Source organism: Ceratotherium simum, chromosome 2 (genome assembly GCF_057802395.1).
Source record: "Ceratotherium simum simum isolate JZ-2026a chromosome 2, ASM5780239v1, whole genome shotgun sequence".
Lineage (NCBI taxonomy): Eukaryota > Metazoa > Chordata > Mammalia > Perissodactyla > Rhinocerotidae > Ceratotherium > Ceratotherium simum.
In genome coordinates this window covers 29,339,642-29,366,510 of record NC_141901.1, presented here as the reverse complement: position 1 = coordinate 29,366,510, position 26,869 = coordinate 29,339,642, and the positions used below count along the sequence as shown (strand labels likewise).

At 36.3% G+C, this 26,869-nt stretch overlaps 1 protein-coding gene across 8 annotated transcripts in view; it reads right to left on the bottom strand.

The window, feature by feature from the left end:
• LOC147917790 (membrane cofactor protein-like) overlaps positions 1-26,869 on the bottom strand; it is a 183,082-nt gene that overhangs the window by 29,932 nt on the left and 126,281 nt on the right. For 2 of the 8 annotated variants that reach the window (XM_087439820.1, XM_087439825.1), the window contains exons 6-11: positions 16,928-17,110; positions 16,323-16,367; positions 12,727-12,780; positions 11,189-11,224; positions 10,631-10,685; positions 4,028-4,598 (exon numbers count right to left, since the gene is read on the bottom strand). In XM_087439820.1, coding sequence (XP_087295946.1) covers positions 4,403-4,598; positions 10,631-10,685; positions 11,189-11,224; positions 12,727-12,780; positions 16,323-16,367; positions 16,928-17,110 — 569 coding nt within the window. In that variant the 3' untranslated portion in view covers positions 4,028-4,402. Of the gene's footprint in view, positions 1-4,027; positions 4,599-6,840; positions 6,934-10,012; positions 10,058-10,630; positions 10,686-11,188; positions 11,225-12,724; positions 12,781-13,478; positions 13,512-14,784; positions 14,823-16,322; positions 16,368-16,927; positions 17,111-26,869 lie in introns of those variants that run through there. The other 6 variants (XM_087439844.1, XM_087439842.1, XM_087439850.1 and 3 more) reach the window with 6 other exon arrangements.

Sequence of the window (26,869 nt, the reverse complement as noted above, 5' to 3'; positions counted from 1 at the left end):
ATGGCACAGTATTTTCTCTCAAAACACTAATTTCTGCTATGTATTGTGTGGAAGAGACATTTGATGCCAATATGAATTTCTTCTTCTGTTTATCTCTACATAGTTGCAGTATTTTTTTTTAATATGTGAAAGTCATAAATTCCCTCCATGTAGGTCCTGCACCTCTTATCATTAATCTTGCATTTGTTTAGTAAGCCTTTAAGATTCAAACAACCTAGTTGTTTTCTTTCTGGTCTGGGAATCTGTGTTCAATTATGTGCTAATTAATGCTTCACCTCTTTCTGCTTTTATTTTTCTCCAATCTAGATGTGCATGTGAGTGCATTTATGTGTATGTGTGCATAATTCCAGTTTTGTCCTTGATTAATTCTGGGGAATTTAATTCTGTTTTCTCATGATGTCTTTGAGTTTTTTTCAGGAATCAATCTCCTGATTATTGCTGCTTTTAAGACTCCCATGTGTTTATCAGTATGTAAATTTTGTAGATTACATGTTACAAACACATATCCCGTTTTGAGTTTATTCCCTTGTTTATTGGAGTATACTGATTTTAGCGGAATATTTTCTCTGATTTCTCCAATTGGTTTCTTTCATTCTCAATTGCTGTATCTTCCCTTATATTTCGTGATATTTTGATTTTCGCATCACAGAGAGAGCAGTGGGTGATCAGATGACAGACTCTTTACCTGAACACTACAAATAAGTGCTCATCTCAATGACAGTAGTCTCCAGAATTCTCAATAAAGCCATAAGCCCTAAGCACCAGGATGCCAGAGCTCTTGTTTGTTTCTGATAGTTCAGCACAGGACTTGCCACTGGGACAGGCTGAATTAATAAACTATGAGTTTCTTTTGTAAATATAAGCCTTATCTTCTGTCTTTATACGTTTATATGTAGAAATGGACTGTGGGGCTTGAGAATCACTAATGCAGAGGTTCTCCACCTTAGCTGCACATTAGAATCACTTGGGAAACTTTAAAGACACCTTATACCCAGGCCACATGCCAGATCAATTACAAGAGAAACCTCTGGGAGGTGGGACCCGGGCCGCAGTAAAGCTCCCCAGGTGATTCCAGTTGCAGCCGTGGTTCAGAAACTGAGGCCTGATCTCAGAGGTTTAGCAATCTGATTTAATGCAAATCTGCAAAGACAGCAAGAATTTATTTTTTTGCATAAACAAAAATGAATTAAATTGTTAGTATGGAAATCAAATTTTATGCTTTATTGTTGGGACTTGTGTTTTTAATTACTTATCTATACTCAAGCATTAAAGTGATGTGGAAGATATGTTTTCTACTAGACACATGCCTATAGATACTTAAATGTGGTTAACTCAAGGTTAGGTAATAACAGAGGCTATGAGCGCTGGGTAGAAATCAGGAGAAGCTTCACCGAATGGGCAGTGTTTGAGCTGAGCCTTGGAAGACGCCCAGGATCTGGACAGGAGCACAGGCGCTTCAGGCAACAGTGAACTAGGAATACAGCCGAGAGCACAGGGCAGATGGTCTGGCTTGACTGCGAGTAGGTTATTTGAAGAAATGGAGCAGAAAGAGAAGGCTTGGGAAGAACAGTTGGGATTGAATTGTAGAAAGCCGTCAAGCATCACGCTAGGGAACTTGGACTTCCTGCTGCAGGTGATGTGGTATCACTGACCCTCTGAGCAGGAGAGGCACCTGCGGGGCTGGGAGTGGAGAAGCCCGGACATGCTTAAGGCTCTGAGATGTGACGGCAGGAGTAATGATTGTGGGAGCAGAAAGGTTAGAGAAGATGGGCTCCAATTAGAAGCATATTCTGATTTGAGATAAAACACACTGGAAATAAACACATCATCGCAAACGAAAATTCTCCATAGCTTCATTTTATTTTATACCAGATTTGCAGATGCAATTTTCAAAAAATGAATAAAGACCACTATACGTGAGACTTATTTCAAATACATTCTTGCAGTTTTAAGAAACATTTAAATTCAAATATGCTTCTTTCCCTGTCATTGAAATAAACATTTCTAGAGAAAACTAGTCTCCCTTATATAGTTAAGTAATTGACACATAATTTATATTTTCACAAATATATCAATCTCACATATAAATATATCAAATTAAAAAAACTAAATCTGAATGAAACTACTATAAAAGCCAATTTATTGTGGTAAGCATAACAATCTTTGGTTGAAAAACACTTTAAGTAAGCTTTTAAAAAAATAAATAGTACAGCCGTCCTTTGCTTCTAAGCAAGTGCTACATTCTTGAAAAGTATGTGAAAATGGGTCCAGCAAAACTTCAACTCTATATTTAATTCAGAATTCCTATTTATTTCTGCTCAAACTTATCTTCCCCAAGTATGTCATCAGAGATTACAAGGGAAGGAGCACTTACAGTGCATTATAAACGTGTCTTTACAGAGTAAAACAATATTTACTCCGGTCCACTCGAGTCCCCAATTCATATCCTCCTCAGGCAATATGTCTTTGGCCCAATTTGTGCTATTAAATATAAGTGTAAAACAAAACTTGTAAAAACGTAATTTGAATTAGGGTGGCGGTCCCTCCTTTTCCCACTGGCTTATCTGAGAGAGACCCTGCCTGGTGTGAGGACTCAGAAGAGGGGGATCTATTCCACCTGAGCATAAAGTGCTACCTGAGCTGTGTTCCCTTTTTCAGTCCCTTCCTACAACCAACAGCAAACACACAAAGTTAAGTTTCCTTTTCTGAAATGCACAGCTTCATTCTTACTCTGCCTTTTAGCAGATGAGGTGAGATGCACACAAAGACTAAGATTCTGATATGATACAACTGGAGGTTATCTGATGAATTTATTCCCGACAAAACAGCCTACTCTTAGATGACATGTTTAAAACAAGACGTCGTTTTATTCAAGTAGGGACAGAAAACCACCTATAGCCAGAATTTAGAGTGGATTCTAATTCTCTTAAAGATGGAGTTCTCTCTAAGAAAAGCACAAGGCCACAGTGCTCACGCTGTACCACGGGCTGGCGTCTTGTTATGGGGGTTAGAGCTCTCTAACTTTTACAGAAGTAGCAACTGATTCTGAATCCTTACTGATTCCTTAGACTGGTTTATTGATATTAAAAAAGGTGAAGAACAAACGCCGTCCATAAACGTTACAGCTTCTTTACATCACCAAGAAGTTACAAATAATTTTTTAAAAAGTGGAATTTTACCCTATTAAGACTATTTTCCAATAATAGTCTTAGGGAGGTCAAACTTATTCAAAATCCCAGCTTTCAGTGTTCTTGTTTTTAATGCTTAAGTTCTGAAGAAGTATACACATATTTGCAAAGACTTTTTACAATAAACAATATATAAACCCCACTTTAGATTTGATGAAACAATGAATCAAGAGTTGGCATTAATCTTTGAACAAAAAAGATTTGAAAATCACTTTATGAATGAAATGTAATTTCATTTTGAACTATATTTCTCTAAAATGAAGATTTTACTAAAAAACATCATTTCCCCACCTTAATGCTATCAGGGATACTGTTTTGACTTGCCCTATAAATGCAAGTGTTATATATGGGAAAACAGGCAAGATGTTCACATCCAAATTTATACATGTTTCAAAGAAGCATCAAAGGATGGTGACTACATTCAAACCACATTAAAATGTTGTGACTTAATCTTAACAATTGCATTCATGACAGTGAAAGAAACCAGAAAATAACTTTTGTAAATCCTTTTTTCTTCCAGTTTTATTGATATAATTGACATATTCTATGAGTTTAAGCTGTACAGCATAAAGATTTGATAATGTATATTTTGTAGAATGACTACTATGATAAATTTAGTTAACATCCATCACCTCACATCGTTACAAAAAAATTTTTTTCTTCCTTGTGATCAGAACTTTTAAGATCTACTCTCCTAGCCACTTGCCAAAATACAATACAGTATTACTAATTATAGTCACCATGCTGTACATTACATCCCAGTACTTGTTTATCTTATAACTGGAAGTTCGTACCTTTTGACCAATTTCACCCAATTCCACCCCCACTCTCCACCCCCTGCCACCTCTGGCAACCAGACATCTAATTTCCTTTTCTATGAGTTTAGTTTTTTAACATGCCACATATAAACGAGATTACACAGTAATTCTCTCTCTCTATATGACTTATTTCACTTAATGCCCTCAAGGTCCATCCATGTTGTCACAAATAGCAGGACTTCCTTCTTTTTTATGGCTGAATAGTATTCCATTATATATACATATACCATATTGCTTATCCATTCATCCATCAATGGACACTTAGGTTGTTTCCATGTCTTGGTTATTATTATAATGCTGTAATAAACACGGAGGTGAAGATAGCTCTTCTACATAGTGATTTAGTTTCTTTTAGGTCAATACCAAGAAGTGGAATTGCTGGATCATATGGTAGTTCTATTTTTCATTTTCTGAGGAACCTCCATACTGTTTTCCATAGTAGCTATATGAATTTACTATAGATCTTAACATTTTAACAGAATCAAAAGATAAACTGATGCACTGGTTTGTGGAAACCATGTAGGGTGCCTGATCTGCTGGAATGGTTGATTTATTCTGGTAAGTGCTGTATGCAGTGCTAACCTCTGCTTCCCTACAAGGCAAGATAAAAAGACAGCATCAGAGATAAACATCATTAAGCACAGAAATTTAATTTCAGAATCCCACTTAGAAATCAGAGAATTAAAAACAAACCCCTGTATTTATAGTATCAAGAGTTCCTGAACTAGGAAATAAAGTAATTTCAAATGTTCAACTACTCTCCCTCTAGCAACATTTCTCCTATCCCTGTATGATATTTTTGATTCCCTCCAAAACAAGAAATAGAGCAATCGCATATAAAGTACTTAGTAAATATTTTCTCGTTTTAACTTAGGGCCAATGGGAAAGACTGGAGAGAAACACGTGTTTTCCTAATATCACAATTTTAAATCTGGCTCTGAAATGAAATTTTTAAAAAGGTAACGATTCCCACAGTGTTCAAATTCAATAATGCCTCATTTACACCTCACTGTCAAGGAAATCCTGTGTTCCAGTAAGAGACTCTCCTAAATAATTAAAGTTTCCATCACACTTTGATTGTAACAATAGATATCTTTCTAAAATCTATTATTCTGACCAGTGCTATCCAGAGAAATATAATGTGAATCACATAGGTAATCTTAAATTTTCTATAAGCCACATTTAGACAAGTAAAAGAACAGGCAAAATTAATTTTAATATACATCACTTAGCCCAATACAGTCAAAATATTAACATTTTCCCATTTATTTTACATTTTTTCATGCTAAGTCTTTGAAATCTGGAGTGTATTTTACACCTCTAGCACATCTTCCATTGGACTAGCCACTTCTGAAGCGCCTCATTAGCCAGTCATTGCTATTGCCTATTGAATTGGAAAATGTAGTTCTAGTCCCTGCCTTAGTAAATTCACTATAATAGACCAAAACTAAATTTGGGCTAGTCATGCTTCCTACAGCAAACACTTCAGGGATGCCTACCAATGTAACAGCTAACCATGTTAATTTCGGATACTTGAATATTTCTCTTTGTGGCGGAGCCCATCATTATGAACCATCACTGGCACAGTACTGTACTTGCAAGATAGCAATTTTTAAGGACTATTGTGGTGAGTGATTTAATTAGGCCAGTCAGTATTTCTTCAAGACTGTTCTATTTTTCTATTTTTTGAAGTCAATATAGTTTTTTGTTTCCGTAGTAGTGGAATCCTTTTCTTTAAATAGAAATCCAATATATGAGAAAGATAAATAAGCATTAATATAAATTTAAAGAAATATTTACTTGATGAAACAATGAAGCTATCTAAAGATGGTAAATATCTGAAACTGAATCACTAATTACAGATATTTTCTATTAAGTTCAGCGTTCATTTAACTAACTTCAAATGTTAATAGACACCTTGAAGCTCACGACAGTGTGGAAACTACTTTCCTGGTTGGCTTTAGCCTCAAAGGAATGCTAGGAGCCCAGGAAGACACACAGGGCTGGGTGGGCCCAGACTGCCCTTCTAGCTGGTATGTTCTGTCTCTCCCTTTCGCGTGACCACAGACACCACTCGGCTTTTACCAAGAAATTGCCCTTCCTGTTGCCCTTTGCAGAATCTCTCCCAAACTCTTGGTTGTAACCTCGGGTAGCGCCTCACGTTGTGAGTGGTGGGATACACATCTCCCTCTCTTCCTAGCTATGTAGACACACATTTTGGCACAAATAAAGGAACATTTCCGATTCATTTCACTCAAAGACAGAAGGTGGTTGGGGTCAAAGGGTTTAAGTTAGCAGAAGTCATAATTTTTCAAAACCTGAGGATTTTTTTGTTGGTTTCTCTTTCATATGCTAAAAATATTCTGGTCAAAGGAAACAGATAAATGCCTTTACAGAATTATTTACAAGATCATATTGAAAACATTTACAAAATTAAGTAAAATTTATTTTGGTTTCTGTAAAAGGACTTTTTTTCTCCCTGTACTTAAAATGAACAGATTCTGTGATTATTTCCAATTTGGCTAAAAAATTTCCTGACTTTTGGATTCACAGCTGGTAGAAAGTACAGGAAGCTAGATAGTCTGATAAAAGGATGAGGGGGACATTACTCTAATGGAGGCCTGACAAAAGCCATGAGGACACTTCACATTACGTTTAGAACAGGAATGGTAGAAGAAAACACCAATCACTGAGCAAAGGCAACAGGACTCTGAGTGTCCTCTGATGTTTCCTGCCCACATATCTTAGCTCAGGTCATTGCTGTCTCAATATTCACTGAATATTCTTCAAAAGAAATAACATCTCTGAAAAGAAACACAACAGGAAGCAGATACCTTTTAATGATAAAAGCAAACCTTTCTCTCATCTCTTCTTCTCAGAGGGAAATAAATTTTACTTCTCTATGGCTCTCACCAGTTAGGTATGTGCTGAACGGAGGAAGGGAAAAGGGCTGAATATAATAGTGACATCAAACCCACAGGCAGCGAGAGTGGCATAATAAGTGGGGTCAAATCAATGACAGAGAATGGAGGTAAAGCTGATCCCTAGGTTCATAAATTACGACTTTTCTGATTCTCACTTAGGAACTTGAAACAGGAAGTTTGTACAAGAAGCTACTTTAACTTGGAAGTCTTATAGATCACCCAGCAGATGAACAGATTCTGAATTTCTGTGCAATCTGTTTACCTCTGAAACCATTTAGCCTGAAGTGAATACTGTAAACTCTCTCTCTCAGAAAACAGACTGTGTGAGGAGAAGGGGTCCTAGACTCCAGCACCTTATTTTGAGGGAATACACAGAGCATATATTAAATCCATGTAATACCATGTTGGACATCAATTTTATGACGTCATACATTCTCAGATGCATCTGGACTTTTGCACTGAGTACGGTTTTTTCCCAGGCTCATTTGTTTTCAACCTGAGGAAGATCCCTGTAAAACTTAATACATGACCTCCCATTTTTCTGAGACTGATCTAAATTTCATAAATTTGCTATCAAAACTAATTACAAAAGATTTATTTATTAATTTTCTTTCAAATTTTTTGAAGAGTTTGTTCAATGCTCAAGAATCTGAGAGTTAAGTAGAAAAATGTTCAAGTTAATTTCATCCTTCAATTTTTTTTCCCATGACATTACACTTCCCACTACCGGAACTGGCCACTATATATACATTAAATCCAAAAAACTGTTGTAACATTTATTTAAGGAGATAGCTTAAAAATTACAAAGTTATTGAATTAGTCATTATTAATATAACATTAAAAACAGGTTTAAATTATAACAAATAATAAATAACCTTGATGGAAAAAAATAAAACCTATTTAGTCACAGGTAATAAAATACATAAATTATGCAAATAATTCTAAAGAATTTAGCAAACTCTCACTTATCCAGGAATGATTTAACCAGAGTAAAGAAAATCATGCATTTATGGAAGAAAAATCATTACAAATAAGTGAAAACATTAATGTAAACTAAAGGCATCTGTTTTTTGGAATCACACAGTCATGACATGGGAAACAGGACTCAAGCAGTAACAAAGGACAGGGAAGGGCTGTGGATCCCAAGACTAGAAAGTCTGGTAGAAACATTAGGTAAGAAAAGACACTGGAGGGCCGGCCCTGTGGCTTGGTGGTTAAGTGTGCACGCTGCGATGCTGGCGGCCCGGGTTCGGATCCCGGGTGCGCATCGAGGCACCACTTCTCCGTTCATCCTGAGGCCGAGTCCCACATACAGCAACTAGAAGGATGTGCAGCTACGACACACAACTATCCACTGGGGCTTTGGGGGGAAAAAATAAAATAAATAAAATCTTTAAAAAAAAAAAAAAAAAAAAAAAAGAGACAAGACACTGGAGGGGAAAAGGAACGAGTGTGTAGATGGGGTGCATTTCAGACCAATTGTGATCCTACTCTATTCTTAGCTGAAAAACAAGACACAGAAAACTATAGCAGAATACTTCAACCTTGTGGCCATCTTTATCAAGTACTTTAAATATGTTTAATGATCTTAAAATGACTACTTATACTATTTTTGTACTGTGCTGTGAAGGATGTAGAATGGCAATTGTGTTACCAAATCATCATAAGTACAGTTTACATCAAATCCATTCTGAACCAAGTTTTAACAGCAATTTGGGATTATCTGTGTCTGGTGCCCTGCTTCCAGAGTTACCCCTACAAACAGAGAAGTAACTGCATACATTTTATAGTCTTGTAAAGGAGTTTCTCAGGCAACAACAGCCAATTTGGGGAGAATATTATGGACATTAAATAATGCAAAGAATATAATAAAAATCTTGACTTTTTTAAAAGAAAATCAATGGGCCGGCCCTGTAGCTTAGCGGTTAAGTGCGCACGCTCTGCTGCTGGTGGCCCGGGTACAGATCCCGGGCACACTCTGACACACCGCTTCTCCGGCCATGCTGAGGCTGCGTCCCACATACAGCAACTAGAAGGATGTGCAGCTATGACATATAACTATCTACTGGGGCTTTGGGGGAAAAAATAAATAAATAAATAAAAAATTTAAAAAAAAAAGAAAAGAAAATCAAAATAAAGCTGAGTATTACCCCATACCCATTTAAAAATCATACACATAGGGCCGGCCCCGTGGCTTAGCGGTCAGGTGCGCGCGCTCCGCTGCTGGTGGAGCAGCGGAAGTGAAGTCCAGGCCCAGCAGCAATGTCACCTGGGAGCTCATCAGAAATGGAATCTTAGATCGCTGATGCTATCGAGCCTTTAATCTAGGGGAACAACGCTCAGATAACTGTTCAGCTTTAAAGGGTCTTTTAGTAGCTAGAAAGAGTTTTATTAGCACTTAACAAAGAGAGCTTTAAGGATTCTGACGCAGTGATGTTTTAAACAAAGAAGGAAAGCGAGGAGCAGACAGTTCTTTTGTTTTACTTTCTTGAGAAGTCATTTCTACACGAACATTTTGGACTTGTAAAAATATTCCACTGATAGTATTTCCTAGTCAGACTGCTGTGTAATGTAATTTTAAAAATACCCTATTGATAGTGAAATCAAATATGCATACCATGTATTCCACAAATATAAGATTTAAGATTCAAATGAAGGCATCATGAGTATTTTAAAAAGATAAGCAGTTAATATTTAAAAAGTTTAAGCTTTTTATGAGTGAAGAATGTACTTTTATGGCATAGTCCAAACCCAATGATTAATATCAAAGGAAAGTATATCACAAAACCATGAATAGCAAAAGTCTTAAAATTCTTAGTTTGATTTCAAAGCTATTTCCAAAGCAACAGGGAAAAAAAATTCACTAAAAATCAGAAATTCCAAAGCACCTAATCTTGGTCTGTACTTGAGGATTTATTCTTTCATTAAATTCTAAATTATCTCATTAAAATTTAAGTTTGCCGCTTAAAATCTCTATTCTCCTTAGAAGATATGTACTTGTACATTTTTTCTATTCTAACCTCCTCTCCCTTTTTCATTTTATAGATAAAAAGCCAAAGTTAATGTGCCTTGTAAATCTTACCCCTCTCAGCAACTTTAAGTTTAACCCCATCAGTTTTACTGCAACCTAGTAAATTAAGAGAACATAAGAGGGAAATCAAGTACTGTTGCTCTAATTCCCCAGTTTCACATGTATAAATAACAACTCAACGTGAAAAGAAATCAAAAGTGTATCTGAAGGAGACAACTACAGAGCTCCTTACAACTACCTACGTTACACTGACAAAAGGAACTTTTATCATGAAAATTCCTGTGAATTCAACTGTCCAAGTCCACAGTGACTTATTTTAAATTTAATCTTGGCCACTAGTCCAATTCAGGAAATGGGGTATACCCCATTAGGGTAGGGAGGGCCCCATGATGGTCCATGATTCACTGCAGAACTTAAACCTCAAATCCCACAGAGATTTTTTGTACAGTCATAATAGCTGAAGCAACTCTGCACAGGTTACTCTTGTTACAATTATATTAAAAGCAGCTGAAAATATTTTTAGTAAAGAAATACAATTCCAATGGCACACTCATGCAGGCACATTTTTAAAGAAGACGGCATGTGATACAAAGTACAAACAAAAGCTGCACAAACGTATGTCAAGAATGAGAAGAACCAATAAGTTAGAAGAAGCATGCTTTAATTTACCCTCTCTTCCTGGTGTGATATTTATACAGGATGGTGCCACCAATTCCTCCACCAACTACAAGAAACCAGGAAACAAGTGACATGTGACTGAAAACTAATTACCATGATTGAAAATCTAGCAGAAGAAATAAATGTTGGTTACGTTTCAGTGGCCACAAAAGGTTATTTTATTTAAGCACATATACATTTATATTCCATTTGGACTCTTTAGCATCTAAATCCAGTTCCCCGGCATCACTTGAACAGTCCACAGTAAGTCAGAGAAGAGGCCTTGCTTAATTTAGAAAATTACCCAAAGTATATGTGGGAAGCAAACTCGTATGACTAATTATCTTGAAAAAACATATATTATTTAGGGTTTGTTACTAAGTGGACATATAGAATATAAAAGAATATACAATCACCAAGACGAGGTAGTATATCATAGAAAATCTCAGGTTCCTAGACTGGTTTACTTCATTTCAAGCCATAAAAACTACAGAAACGAAAAATCATTAAGAAAATAATGTACTTCTTCACAGTAATATTTGAAGTACTATGAAAGACTGGGATACTTACGTACACAGATAACAATCAGAGCCTTGATTCCTACACCTGTGAAAAAATGAAAAGTTTGAAGATAATTGAGCACATAGGGACCTCCAGATAGCAGCTGTATTTTCATTCTGGTCATATCACCTAAAAACTACAGCAAAGAAAAATTTATCAATCTAGTTTTAACGTGCCTGCTAGTGCATCTAGGTCATTTTGATCACAGAACCCTTCTAATCAGATTCCAGGTTTAGGGTCTAACTTGTGAAACTCGTCATAGGAACCTCACTTTTCCTTGTTTTGTGCTGTAGCTACCACACCAGGTTATTTAGTAAAGGTTATTACAACAATTAGAATTCACTAGATTGGAGGAAAATTGTTTTAAAAACAATTGGTTTAGTTCACTATTCATTCTATCATTTCTAATGATTTTTTTAGGAATTTAATTCATATTTTCTCCCCAAAAGTGAGTCTGTGGAATAAGTCATATATAAAGTTCCATTAATTGATCACAAAGATGCTATTTGCTGAGTCTTCACAAACAATATCTTATCTTATCATCAACCTATCCTTATTCCCCACCCCAACAAAAAATTAAGACATAGTCCAAATTACCGAGGAAAATCTGAGAATGTAAAATGAAACATCAGGCACGTGGATAAAAATTATGCAGAGAAACTTAAACATGCATTTAAGTTAACATGTTCTAACTGTCCAGAGAGCAATAAATAATACTACAAAATCTTGATTTGCAGAAATGTTGGTCAGTAGTACCACTCCTTCTAAACTGCCATTATTTTTATTAAATTTCTATAAGTCAAAGCGTAAAATGTCATGTTAACTCTGCTGTTTTCATTTCAGAAAAAATCATCAACTATTTCACATCTTAAGATGGCACTGGAGTTCCTGGCACAATGACAATTTGACCACAGTGTTCAGAGGGAAAATATAACAAGTCTAAAGTGCATTTTATAAAAGGATTAACCTTACTAAGCTCATCTAATGTAAATAAAAGTAATAGAGAGTTTTCTTAATTTATTCATCAAGAAATCTTTGTATTTCATTTAACTGTCACAACTATACTTCATTATTTTCTTTAACACGAATTGTGTGAACTATGTGAGCCTACAGAAAGTGTGCTACACCAGCTGGTTATAGAAAAACCTCACCAACTTATAGTATTTTAAGGTTGTGTACACAAGGCATGAATAGAAAGAAAATTTATCTACAAATTGTCATCTCAAAGTAACACTATCACATGAGAAGCAAGTTATGTTTTATATATTTTAACCTACATATAACCACAGCATTTAAGAAAGTTATCTTGCCTTGCTAGGAATCCTAATGTGGGGGACCTCTGAAGAAATGTATGATCTGCATGTGTCTACACATACTACCACTTCCATTTGTCATTGTTTCTGCACTATTAAAATAACTACAAATGTCAATTATCACCAATTTGTGAAACATTGTTATTTCTCTAACTACAGAAAACTGAAATATGATATTTCCATGAAGAACTCTAGGGTCTCACAATGCAGGGTTATTAGTAACGAAAATAATACCTAAAGTTTTCAAGCCTTTAAGTGGTGGTGATTCATCACTGGGACTGGAATGTTCTAGAAAAAAAAAAAAAATGGAAATAAGTAAAAAGAAAAAAAAATAAGAAGAATAAAAAATAATGAGGCTTAAAAGACAGTTAAATTCACAGGTTTGACTTTTTGCCTTTGTACAAAAACCTTCATAACTTCATTTTCATATATAAATTATATTAATGCTTCTCATTAAAAGTAGTATCACAAAGTCTTATGAAGTTATATTTAATGTCATTAGCATTCTTCTTTCTGTCTAGTAACATTTCCTGTGACAATTCTGTGGTATAGCAAGAAAATTTATCATTAGTGTATTGTCAAAATTAGCCTACTGACTCAATGTGATTTTCCTTAAAATGAAAAGATACAGGAGGGCTTAATAAACCATTTAGAAGTCGATTTGCAATAAAAGGAAACTACAGCATAGTAAAGTTCATTTATAAAAAAACCCATAGCTAACATCATCCTCATTGGTGAAAGACTGAGAGTTTTTCCCTTAAGATAAGGAACAGGACAGGATTCCTGTGTTTGTTGCCTCCATTCAACATAATATTGGAAGTTCTAGTCAGAGCAATGAGGCAAGAAAAAGAAATAAAAAGCACCCAAATTGGGAAGGAAGAAACAAAATGATCCCTGTTCCAGATGACATATTTTTTTACATAGAAAATTCTAAAGATATGCACGTGCACACATACTCATACAAACACACACACACAAACACAAACCTGTTAGAATAAATGAATTCAGCAAAGTTGCAGCTACAAAATCAACAAACAAAATTCAGTTGCATTTCTACACATTAACAATGAACGATCCAAAAATGAAATTAAAAAACAATTTCATTCATAATAGCATCAAAAAGAATAAAATACTTAGGAATAAACTTAACCAAGGAGGTGAAAGACTCATATACCAAAAACTACAAAAAACATTGCTGAAAGAAATTGAAGAAGACATAAATAAACGAAAAGATATCCTGTGTTCATAGATTGGAAGAGTTAATTTGTTAAGAAGTTAATACCATACCAAGCAATCTACAGATTAAATGCAACCCCTATCACATCTTGAACATGCATTTTGTTGAAATAGAAAAATCCAACCTATAATTCATAAGACATCTCAAGGGACTAGGAACAGTCAAGACAACCTTGAAAAAGAAGAGTAAATTTGAAAGGATTCTCGCATCCTGATTTTACAACTTATAAAAAACTACAGTACTCAGAACAAAGTGGTACTGGCATAAAGACAGACATACAAACCAATGGAATAGAATAGAGGGCTCAGAAATTGACCCTCGCATATATGGTCAAATGATTGTCCACAAAGGTGCTAAGAACATTCCGTGAGGAAACAGTAGTTTTTTCAACAAATGATTCTTGGAAAACTGGATATCTATAGGAAAAAGAATGAATTTGGTCCTTTACCTTACACAATATACAAAAATTAATTCAAAATGGATCAAAGAACTAAACTTACAAAGCTATAAAATTCTTAGAAGAAAACATGGAGGACAAGCTTCATGATGTTGGACCTGGCAATGACTTCTTGGATGTGACACCAAAGCATAGGCAACCAAAGAAAAAATAGATAAACTGGACTTCTTCAAAATTAAAAAACATGTGCATTGATGGACACTATCAACAGTGAAAAGGCAATCCACAGAATGGGAGGAAACATCTGCAAATCATATATTGGATAAGTGATTAATATCCAAAATATATGATAACCCCCTAAAAGTTAAAAAAAAAAAAAAAAACCCAATTCAATAGTCATTTCTCCAAAGAAGATATAGGAAAGACCAATAAGCATATGAAAAGACAATCACTAATCATTAGGGAATGCAAATAAAAGCCACAATGAGATACTACTTCACATGTATTACTATCTATTACCAAAAAACAGAAAATAACAAGTGTTGGCCAAGAGGCGGAGAAATTGGAACCTTTGTGCATCACTGGTGGGACAGTAAAATGGTGCAGCCACTGTGGAAGACAGGATAGTTGTTCCTCAAAAAAGTAAACACAGACTTACCATATAATCCAGCAATTCTACTCCTCTGTATATACTCCCTAAAATTGAAAACAAGGACTCAGATACTAGAATGCCAATATTCAGAGAAGTATTACTCAGAAGAGCCAAAATGTGGGAACAACCCAAGAGTCTATCAAAAGATGAATGGACAAACTAAATGTGGCATATACAAACAATGGAATATTATTCAGCTATAAAAAGAAATAAAGTTCTGATACATGCTACAAGATGAATGAAATTTAAAAACATCACGCTAACTGAAATAAGCCAGAACTTGGGCCGGCTCCGTGGCTTAGCGGTTAAGTGCGCGCGCTCTGATGCTGGCGGCCCGGGTTCAGATCCCGGCACGCCCCAAGGCACCACTTCTCCGTCCAACCCGAGGCCGAATCCCACGTACAGCAACTAGAAGGATGTGAACCTATGACATACAACTATCTACTGGGGCTTTGGGGGGAAAAAATGAATAAATAAAATCTTAAAAAAAAAAAAATAAATAAGCCAGAACATGTTATGCTAAGTGAAATAAGCCAGAACATGTTATGCTGAGTGAAATAAGCCAGAAGTGATTCCACTTCTGTGAGGAACTTAGGATAGTCAAATTCATAGACATAGAAAGTAGAATAGTGGTTACCTGCCTGGGGGAATGAAGAGTTCTTATTTTGGGATATAAAGACTCAGCTTGAGATGATGAAAAAGTTTTGGAGATAGAAAGTAGTGATGGTTGCACAACAATGTGAATGTACTTAATGCCACTGATATGTATACTTAAAAGGGTTAAAACAGTAAAAATTAAAATAAAAGTTGATCTTGAAAAATTAACATAATAGAGTAGCCTGAACATTTCTGAAAAGAAAGTGTTCTACCAGATATTAAAACATGTCATAGAACTATAGTGAAAAGAAACAATTGGGTGCTGGCACAGAATTGGACAGCGTTCAAAGGAACAGCAAGATGACTGGAACACCTATGAATTTAATGTACGATAAAAATTGGCACTTCAAAATAGTTGGAGAGAAAAACTTATTCAACAATGTGTGCAATTAGCCATACGATGGGGTCGGTAGAGTGGAGAGGAAACCTATCTCATTCCATGTACCATAATGAATTTCAGATGTACCAACGCTTTAAATGTAAGGAATGAAATCAGAATGCATGGCTGAAATGTTTATATAATTTAGCATGGGGAAGATCTAAAGCTCGTATAAGAAAGACATAATACTCATAGCATTTAGGGAAAAGATCAATACATCCAACTACCTATTACTGTAAAACTTCTACACATACAAATGACCACTGATAGCAGAATAGTTCAAAAAAACATGATACATAGAATTAGAATTTAAACAGAGGGCCTGTTCCAGGTAGAGAGCTAGCACCAGTGATAACTATAAAGAATATGAGCGAGGTGTGGTACAGTCCCCAACAGCAGAAATACTACAACGATAAATGAGTGTAAATCCCCAGACATTTAAAGAATTTTGAAAAAATCACCAGAAACTTAAAGGATTTTGAAAAATATAAGCAGAAAGTTACTCAACCTGAGACACTGGAAATTGGAGGTTTCGTACTCGGAATTGTTGACACTGGAAAACAAAAAATGTAGACTGGATCAAACACTTGGGAGTGATTGCTGGCATTTGCACCAGGAATTGAAAAGATTTCTGAAAAACAGAACCAGGAGTTACTAAACGTGAATGATTCAAAATCAGAGGTTTGGTACTGAGAGCAATCAGTACTGGAAAACAAAATAATGTAGACTGGATCACCCACTTGGGAATTAGTGCTTTCTTTTTATTTATATGAATTATGCTTTTTATTCTTGACTTATTTAGGTAAAAATTCCCATGCTTCAATTTTCTCAAAAATGGTTGTTATCCATTTGTACACATACAAAAGCAGAACACTAGAGATTTATACACCTGTGTGATGTACATAAGGTGCTAAGACCCTATGAAAACATGCAAAATCAGAACAGAAGAATTCCTTGTGGATTTTGTCATACATGTGTCACAGAAATGAATACAAGACAGAGTAAAATACTAAAATTATTTCTTTTCAATTATTCCATACCATTGATATTTAACATCAAAGAAATAAAATCTGAGAAAGAAAACAAAACAAGAAGGAAGAAGACACTTTGTACCGTTAATGCAGGTTGGCATTGCAGGCTCCCAAGTACTGTTAGCGCCACACACAACTGTGTCGCTGCCATTGAGGTAAAAACCCCGGTTGCATTCAAATACGACTGTCGCTTTGTAGTAAAATTTCTTTCCAAATCCTGATACTAGTCTTCCATTTTCGAGTACTGGATGTTCACATTTGACCACTGAAAAGTGGAGAAATTACAGAATAAATGGAAAGATGCTTTAACAGAGCACCAGAAAAACTAGTGCAAAGTAGCAATTTCCAGTGGGAACAAAGAGACATGGAATGAAAGGCAAGATGTTAATTTAAAAAAACCAAAACTTTATGTGGGCATTTTATTTCCAGGTAAACAGATTTAGAGAAATCTAATAACATTTTTCTACCTAGAATAGACTACCATTATACTTTTTTGGCTTTCCTACATTTTTTTTCATTACTGACAAGTTTTTAGAAAGGTCAGACTACCATACACAAAGTCCAGGTAAATTCAAAAGCAACTTTTTTTTTTTTTGGTGAGGAAAATTACCCCTTAGCTAACATCTGTTGCCAATCCTCACCCTATTATTGCTGAGGAAGATTGGCCCTGGGCTAACATCCGTGCCCATCTTCGTCTAACTTTTATATGTAGGACGCCTGCCACAGCATGGCTTGAGAAGCGGTGCGGAGATCAAATCTCAGGATCTGAACAAGCAAATACAGGGCCACCAAGTGGAGCACACCAAGTTAATCACTATGCCGCTGGGCCATCCCCCCAAAAAAGCAACTTTTAATACTCTCTAGCTCTAGGGTTTTTTTTAAGCATGCAAACACTGGTTATGGTACCCTGCTTTTTGAGAAAGTTAGGGAAGACTTTTTGAGAAGGGAATATTGAGCTCAAATTTAAAAGCTGCAAAGAAGCTAGACATGCAAAGATATGCAAACACAAAGGTCAGGGCCGGCCCAGTGGCTTAGCAGTTAAGTGCGCGCGCTCCGCTGCTGACGGCCCGGGTTCGGACGCCAGGCGTGCACCAACGCAACGCTTCTCCGACCATGCTGAGGCCCCCGTACCACATACAGCAATTAGAATGCTGTGCAACTATGACATACAACTATCTACTGGGGCTTTGGGGGAAAAAAATAAATAAATAAAATTTAAAAAACAAAAAACACAAAGTTCAGAGGCAACAACATACCCGAACTGGGATGTTCACGAAATAGAAAGGCCAGTGGAGTTAGGGAAGTGTTTTCCAAACATTTTGGCCTGCAACCCAGAGACCAAGAAACACATTTTACGTTGTAAACCAGTATACAAGCACACAGGCCTGCAACAAAGTGAGTACTTAGCCTCCATACCAGTGCACTCTGGTACTTCCCATTCCACTCTACTTCTGAAGACGTAAACGCTGGTCATGACCCTCTAGATTGATTTCAGGACCCATTAATGGGCTTGGCAGAATTTGGAAAACAAAACAAAACAAAACATCTGGCCTGGGCACTGAATACAAGACAACATCTTTTGAGATTAAACCTGAGCAATAGGGCCAGCCCCGTGGCTTAGTGGTTAAGTGCGCGCACTCTGCTGCTGACGGCCCTGGTTCGGATCCCGGGCGCGCACCAGCGCAACGCTTCTCTGGCCATGCTGAGGCCGCATCCCACATACAGCAACCAGAAGGATGTGCAGCTATGACATACAACTATCTACTGGGGCTTTGGGGGAAAAATAAATAAATAAATAAAATTAAAAAAAAACCTGAGCAATAGCTCAGGGCCAGATGGTGTAGAGGCTAGTGAGACAGAAGAGCACTCTTCCTCCTTTCCCCTGGATCTGAGTTTCCCTCAGGTGTCATTTCCCTTCAGCCTGAAGAACTTCCTTGAGCAATTCTTGTAGTGCAGGTTGGCTAGTGACAAATCCTCGTAGCTCTTGTTTATCTGAAAATGCTTTTATTTATTTGACCTTCAGTTTTGAAGACTTTCCCTCGACAGAGAGTTCTGGGTTAGGTGTTTTCTTTCTCGTTCAGCACATTAGCAGGTATTATTGTCCTCTGGTGTCCACAGTTCCTCCACAGTTCCTTAAGGGAAGCAGCTGTCATTCTTCCTTGTGAGGGTAGGGGGAGGAGATAATGGATTTGTTTCCCCTCTCGCTGGCTGCTTTTTCTTTTATCTTTTGTTTCACTAGTTTTACCAGGATGTGTTTAGTTCAGTGGTTTTTCCTGGAAAATTTAAAGAATTTATTTATCCTGCTAGGTCACTGAATTTCCTGGACCTGTATGTAGAGTTTTTGTTTTTCATCAAATATGATAATGCCCGGCCTATATTTATTCAAATAATTGTCTGTACTGTTCCTTCTCCTCTCTTCCTGAAACTTCAGTTACGTGTATGTTTGACTGCTTGCTACAGGTCTACCTGTAGCTACCCTTGCTACCCTCCCACAGGTCTCAAAGGACCTCCCTCTCTTTCTTTATATTTCTTTCCAAAGCATGTTGAATTTCTATTGCCCTGACTCCCAGTTCACTATGCTTTTCTCTGCTGTGCTCTGTTAATTGCACTAATGATTTTCTTTAAGTTAGATTTAGTGGCTATAACTTATATACAATAAAACTCACCCTTTTAAGTGTACAGTTGTATATGTTTAGACAAATGCAAATAATCATGTAATTACCACCCCAATAAAGACAGACAAGTTCCATAAGCCCCCAACATTTCCTCATGCCACTTTATAATCCACCCTCCACACCCTCCCAACCGCCTGCCCCAAGGAGCCAACCATTGATCTGTTTTCTCTCTCTACTGTGTTGCTTTTCCAGAACGTCAGAATGCGATCACAGCCTCCGAGTATGGCTTATTTCACTTAGGGTAATGCATGTGAGATTTATTCCTGTTGCTGCATAGAGTAGATGCTCATTCTCTTCTACTGCAGAGTCTTATTCCATTGTATGCATATATCACAGTTGTTCATCCATCCACTAGTTGAAAAACATGTGGGTTGTTTCCAGTGTGGGTTGATTATGATTAAGGCTTCAATGAATATTCTCATACAGGTTTCATTGTGAACATGTGTTCATTTTACTCGGATTGCTGAGTTGTGTGTTAAGTGTCTGTTTAACTTTATAAGAAATTACCAAGCTGTGTTTCAAAATGCTCATACTCCTTTGCATTCTTACCAGCATAGTATGCAGGTTCCAAGTGCTCCATACCTTGCCAGTACTTGGGATTTTTACTTTTTTGTATTTGTTTTTACTTTCAGCCATTCTAGTAGGTACATAGATGTATCTCATTGTGGTTTTAAATTACATTTCTGTGATTACTAGTGATATTGAGCAATTTTTTCACGTACATTTTTGCCATCCGTACATCTCCATTGGTGAAATAGGTCTATTCAAATATTCTGTCCATTTTTTAAGAATTGGGATGTTTTCTTATGATTGAGTTTAGAGAATTCTTTATATATTGTAAATAGAAGTCCATTATCAGATATGTGCTTTGCAAATATTTTCTCCCAGTCTATGGTTCCATTTTCTCATTCTTCTAATGGTGTTCTTTTGAGAGTAGAAGTTTTGATTACTTAAGAAGCCTAACATTAATTTTTTTTCTTTAAAGGATCATGATTTTGGGGTTGTATTTAAGAAATCTTTCGCTAGGTCACAAACATTTTCTACTAAAAGTCTTATAGTTTTAGGTTTTACATTTAACTATAAGATCCATTTTGAGTAAATGTACATGGTGCTAACATGGGTTCTTTTTTTTTTTGCATATGTATGTCCAATTGTGCCTGTACTTTACCATTTTTCCACTGAATTGTTTGTACACCTGTGACAAAGTCAACTGGACACTTTTGAAAGGGTACATTTGTGGGTTCCCTATTCTGTTCCATTGCTCTATATGGTTATCTTTGCACCAATAGCACACTGTCTTGATTACATGCTTTATAGTTATGTTTTATAATAAGTCTTGACATTAAGTAGAATGGGTCCTCTAATTTTTTTTCAAAATTCTTTTGACTATTCTACTTCTGGATTTTCACATAAATTTTAGAATGAGTTTGTCAATTTCTACAAAAAGTTCTGCTGGGATTTTTATTGAGATTGTGCAGAATTTATAGATCAATTAAGGAGAACTGACACCTGTATTATACTGAGTCTTCCAATTCATGACCACTGAATTACTCTCTATTTATTAAGGTCTTCTTTAATTTCTTTTATACATCTTTTGTTGTTTTTCACACTCAAATCTTACACACATGTTGTTAGATTCACATGCCAGTATTTTGTGTATTTTGGAGCTGCTGTAAATACTAAATTTCAATTCCTAATGGTTTATTACTAGTGTATAGACATACAGTTGATTTCGGTATGTTGATCTTGTGTCTTCTTTTTTTTTTATTTTTTATTTTTTATTTTTTTAATTTTTTGTTTATTGCAGTAACATTGGTTTATAACATTGTAAAAATTTCAGGTGTACATCATTGTACTTCTATTTCTGCATAGATTACATCATGTTCACCACCAAAATACTAATTACAACCCTTCACCACACACACGTACCGAATTATCCCTTTCACCCTCCTCCCTCCCCCCTTCCCCTCTGCTAACCACCAATCCAATCTCTGTCCCTATGTGTTTGTTTATTGTTGTTATTATCTACTACTTAATGAAGGAAATCATACGGTATTTGACCTTCTCCCTCTGACTTATTTCACTTTGCATTATACCCTCAATGTCCATCCATGTTGTCACAAATGGCTGGATTTCATCGTTTCTTATGGCTGAGTAGTATTCCATTGTGTATATATACCACAGCTTCTTTATCCATTTGTCCCTTGATGGGCACTTAGGTTGCTTCCAAGTCTTGGCTATTGTGAATAACACTGCAATGAACACAGGGGTGCATGTACCTTTGCAAATTGGTGTTTTCAAGTTCTTTGGATAAATACCCAGCAGTGGGATGGCTGGATCATATGGTAGTTCTATCCTTGATTTTTTGAGGAATCTCCATACTGTTTTCCATAGTGGCTGCACCAGTTTGCACTCCCACCAGCAGTGTATGAGAGTTCCCTTCTCTCCACATCCTCTCCAACACATGTTGTTTCCTGTCTTGTTAATTATAGCCATTCTGACGGGCGTGAGGTGATATCTCATTGTAGTTTTGATTTGCATTTCCCTGATAGTTAGTGATTTTGAACATCTTTTCATGTGTCTGTTGGCCATCTGTATATCTTCTTTGGAGAAATGTCTGTTCAGGTCTTTTGCCCATTTTTTAATTGGGTTGTTAGTTTTTTTGTTGTTGAGATGCATGAGTTCTTTATATATTTTGGAGATTAAGCCCTTATCAGATGTATGGTTTGCAAATATCTTCTCCCAGTTGTTAGGTTGTTTTTTCGTCTTGTTGATGGTTTCCTTTGCTGTGCAGAAGCTTTTTAGTTTGATGTAGTCCCATTTGTTTATTTTTTCTATTGTTTCTCTTGCCCGGTCAGATGTGGTGTTTGAAAAGATGTTGCTAAGACCGATGTCAAAGAGCGTACTGCCTATGTTTTCTTCTAGAAGTTTCATAGTTTCAGGTCTTACATTCAAGTCTTTAATCCATTTGGAGTTAATTTTTGTGCATGGTGTAAGGTAAGGGTCTACTTTCATTTTTTTGCATGTGGCTATCCAGTTTTCCCAACACCATTTGTTGAAGAGACTTTCTTTTCCCCATTGTATGTTCTTGGCTCTTTTGTCAAAGATTAGCTGTCCATAGACGTGTGGGTTTATTTCCGGGCTTTCGATTCTATTCCATTGATCTGTGTGTCTGTTTTTGTGCAAGTACCATGCTGTTTTGGTTTCTATAGCTTTGTAGTATATTTTGAAATCAGGGAGTGTGATACCTCCAGCTTTGTTCTTTTTTCTCAGGATTCCTTTAGCTATTCGGGGTCTTTTGTTGTTCCATATAAATTTTAGGATTCTTTGTTCTATTTCTGTGAAAAATGTTGTTGGAACTTTGATAGGGATTGCATTGAATCTATAGATGGCTTTAGGAAGTATGGACATCTTAACTATGTTAATTCTTCCAATCCAAGAGCACGGAATATCTTTCCATTGCTTTGTGTCTTCTTCAATTTCTTTCAGCAATGTTTTATAGTTTTCAGTGTACAGATCTTTCACCTCTTTGGTTAAGTTTATTCCTAGGTATTTTATTCTTTTTGTTGCAATTGTAAATGGGATGGTATTCTTAATTTCTCTTTCTGCTACTTCGTTGTTAGTGTACAGAAATGCAACTGATTTTTGTATGTTGATTTTGTATCCTGCAACTTTACCATATTCGTTTATTACTTCTAAAAGTTTTCTGGTGGATTCTTTAGGGTTTTCTATATATAAAATCATGTCATCTGCAAATAGTGACAGTTTCACTTCTTCCTTTCCAATTTGGATCCCTTTTATTTCTTTCTCTTGCCTGATTGCTCTGGCTAGGACTTCCAATACTATGTTAAATAGGAGTGGTGACAGTGGGCATCCTTGTCTGGTTCCTGTTCTTAGAGGGATAGCTTTCAGTTTTTCACCATTGAGGATGATATTAGCTGTTGGTTTCTCATATATGGTCTTTATTATGTTGAGGTACTTTCCTTCTATACCCATTTTATTCAGAGTTTTTATCATAAATGGATGCTGTATCTTGTCAAATGCTTTCTCTGCATCTATTGAGATGATCATGTGATTTTTGTTCTTCATTTTATTAATGTGGTGTATCACGTTGATTGATTTGCGAATGTTAAACCATCCCTGCACCCCTGGAATAAATCCCACTTGATCATGGTGTATAATCTTTTTAACGTATTGTTGTATGCGATTTGCTAGTATTTTGTTGAGGATTTTCACATCGATGTTCATCAGTGATATTGGCCTGTAATTTTCTTTTTTTGTGTTGTCCTTGTCTGGTTTTGGTATCAGGGTAATGTTGGCTTCGTAGAATGAGTTAGGGAGCTTCCCCCCCTCCTCAATTTTTTGGAAGAGTTTGAGAAGGATAGGTATTAAGTCTTCTTTGAATGTTTGGTAGAATTCACCAGGGAAGCCGTCTGGTCCTGGACTGTTATTTTTGGGGAGGTTTTTGATTACTGTTTCGATCTCCTCACTAGTGATTGGTCTATTCAAATTCTCTACTTCTTCTTGATCCAGTTTTGGAAGGTTGTATGATTCTAAGAATTTATCCATTTCTTCCAGATTGTCAAATTGGTTGGCATATAGCTTTTCATAGTATTCTCTTATAATCTTTTGTATTTCTGAGGTGTCTGTTGTAACCTCTCCTCTTTCATTTCTGATTTTACTTATTTGTGCCTTCTCTCTTTTTTTCTTGGTGAGTCTAGCTAAAGGTTTGTCAATTTTGTTGATCTTTTCAAAGAACCAGCTCTTGGTTTTATTAATTTTTCTATTGTTTTTGGTCTCTATTTCATTTATTTCTGCTCTGATTTTTATTATTTCCCTTCTTCTACTGATTTTGGGCTTTGTTTGTTCTTCTTTTTCCAGTTCCTTTAGGTGCATTGTTAGATTGTTTATTTGAGATTTTTCTTGTTTGTTGAGATAGGCCTGTATCGCTATAAACTTCCCTCTTAGAACCGCTTTTGCTCTATCCCATAAATTCTGGCATGTCGTATTTTCATTTTCATTTGTCTCCAGGTATTTTTTGATTTCTTCTTTGATTTCTTCGTTAACCCAGTCGTTGTTCAGTAGCATTTTGTTTAATCTCCACGTATTTGTGGCTTTTCTGATTTTCTTCCTATAGTTGATTTCTAGTTTCATACCGTTGTGGTCAGAAAAGATGCTTGGTATTATTTCAATCTTCTTAAATTTATGGAGACTTGTTTTGTGGCCTAATATGTGATCAATCCTGGAGAATGTTCCATGTGCATTTGAAAAGAACGTGTATTCCTTGGTTTTTGGATGGAATGCTCTGTATATATCTACTAGGTCCATCTGTTCTAGTGTGTTGTTTAAGGCCAATGTTTCCTTATTGATCTTCTGTTTGGATGATCTATCCGTTGGTGTAAGTGGAGTGTTAAAGTCCCCTACTATTATTGTGTTACTGTCTATTTCCGTTTTTATGTCTGTTAATAATTGCTTTATATATTTAGGTGCACCTACATTGGGTGCGTAGATATTTACAAGTGTTACATCCTCTTGTTGGACTGTTCCCTTGATCATTATGTAATGCCCTTCTTTGTCTCTTTTTACAGTTTTTGTTTTAAAGTCTATTTTGTCTGATATGAGTACTGCTACCCCAGCTTTCTTTTCATTGCCATTTGCATGGAGTATCTTTTTCCATCCCTTCACTTTCAGTTTGTGAGTGTCCTTAGGTCTGAAGTGTGTCTCTTGTATGCAGCATATATATGGGTCTTGTTTTTTTATCCAGTCAGCCACCCTATGCCTTTTAATGGGAGCATTTAGTCCATTGACGTTTAAAGTAGCTATTGATAAGTATGTACTTACTGCCATGTTTTAACTTTTTTTTTTTCTCAGTGTTTTAGTATTCCTTCTCTGTTCCTTACTTCTTCTATACAGAATTGATGGTCACTTTAGTTTGACCTCTGTCTGAAAGCTGTACTCTTTAACTCCCCTCCTCCCTCCTTTTATGTTTTTAATATCATATCTAACCTCTTTTTTGTGCATTTGTATCCATTACGTTCTAATCATGGAAATAGATAATTTTTCCTATTTGTGGTCTTCTCCTTTCCCCTTAAATCAGTCCCTTTAACATTTCTTGTAGCACTGGTTTCTTGGTGACAAACTCCTTTAATTTTTGCTTATCTGGGAAAATTTTGATCTCTCCTTCCATTTTGAATGATAACCTTGCTGGGTAGAGTATTCTTTGTTGTAAGTTTTTTCCTTTTAGCACTTTAAATATATCGTGCCATTCTCTTCTAGCCTGTAAGGTTTCTGCTGAGAAGTCAGCTGATAGCCTTATGGGGTTTCCTTTGTATGTAACTTGACATTCTCTTGCGGCTTTTAGGATTCTCTCTTTATCTTTAATTCTGGACATTTTGATTATGATGTGTCTTGGTGTGGGCCTCTTTGGGTTTATCTTGTTTGGGGCTCTCTGTGCTTCCTGTACCTTGATGTCTGCTTCCTTCCTTAGGTTAGGGAAGTTTTCATCTATTATTTCTTGAAATAGATTCTCTGCCCCCTTGTCTCGCTCTTCTCCTTCCGGGACACCTATAACACGGATGTTAGTGTGCTTAATGTTGTCCCAGAGGTCCCTTAGACTGTCCTCACTCTTTTTAATTCTTTTCTCTTTTACCTGTTCACCTTGGGTAATTTCTTCTAGTCTTTCTTCCAGCTCACAGATCCGTTTTTCTGTATCCTCTACTCTGCTTTTGAGTCCCTCTAATGAATTTTTCATTTCCAGTATTGTATTCTTCATTTCTGATTGGTTCTTTTTTATATCTTCCATTTCTTTGTTGACATTCTCACTGAGTTCATCTATTCTTCTCCCCAGATCAGTGAGCATCCTTAACACTCTTAGTTTGAACTCTCTGTCGGGTAGGTTGCTCATTTCTGTTTCACTTAGTTCCTTTTCTGGGGTTTTGTCCTGTTCCCTTACTTGGAATGTATTCTTTTGCCTCCTCATTTTGCCTCTTTCCCTGTGCTTGTGTCTATGTATTAGGTAGGTCAGCTACGTCTCCTGCTCTTGGATAGGTGACCTTATGTTAGTGATGCCTTGGGAGGCTTCCAGTGTGCTTCCCTCAGTTCTCAATGTTCCAGGGGTGGCCCCTATGTGGGCTACGTGTGTCCTTCTATTGTGGCCTGTTAGCTCTCCCTATAGGCACCCAGGGAGGCTGAGTTATGCTCCTGGCCAGCTGTTGAAATGCTCAGCTGCTTGTAGTTGTTGTGGGCCCTTCAGTCTCTTTATCAGGTGTGGGGAGCCCCAGCACAGTTGGCTGTAAGTTCTAATACCACATTTGTGTTGCAGTATTTCTTTTAACTGAGTAGGCCCCCAG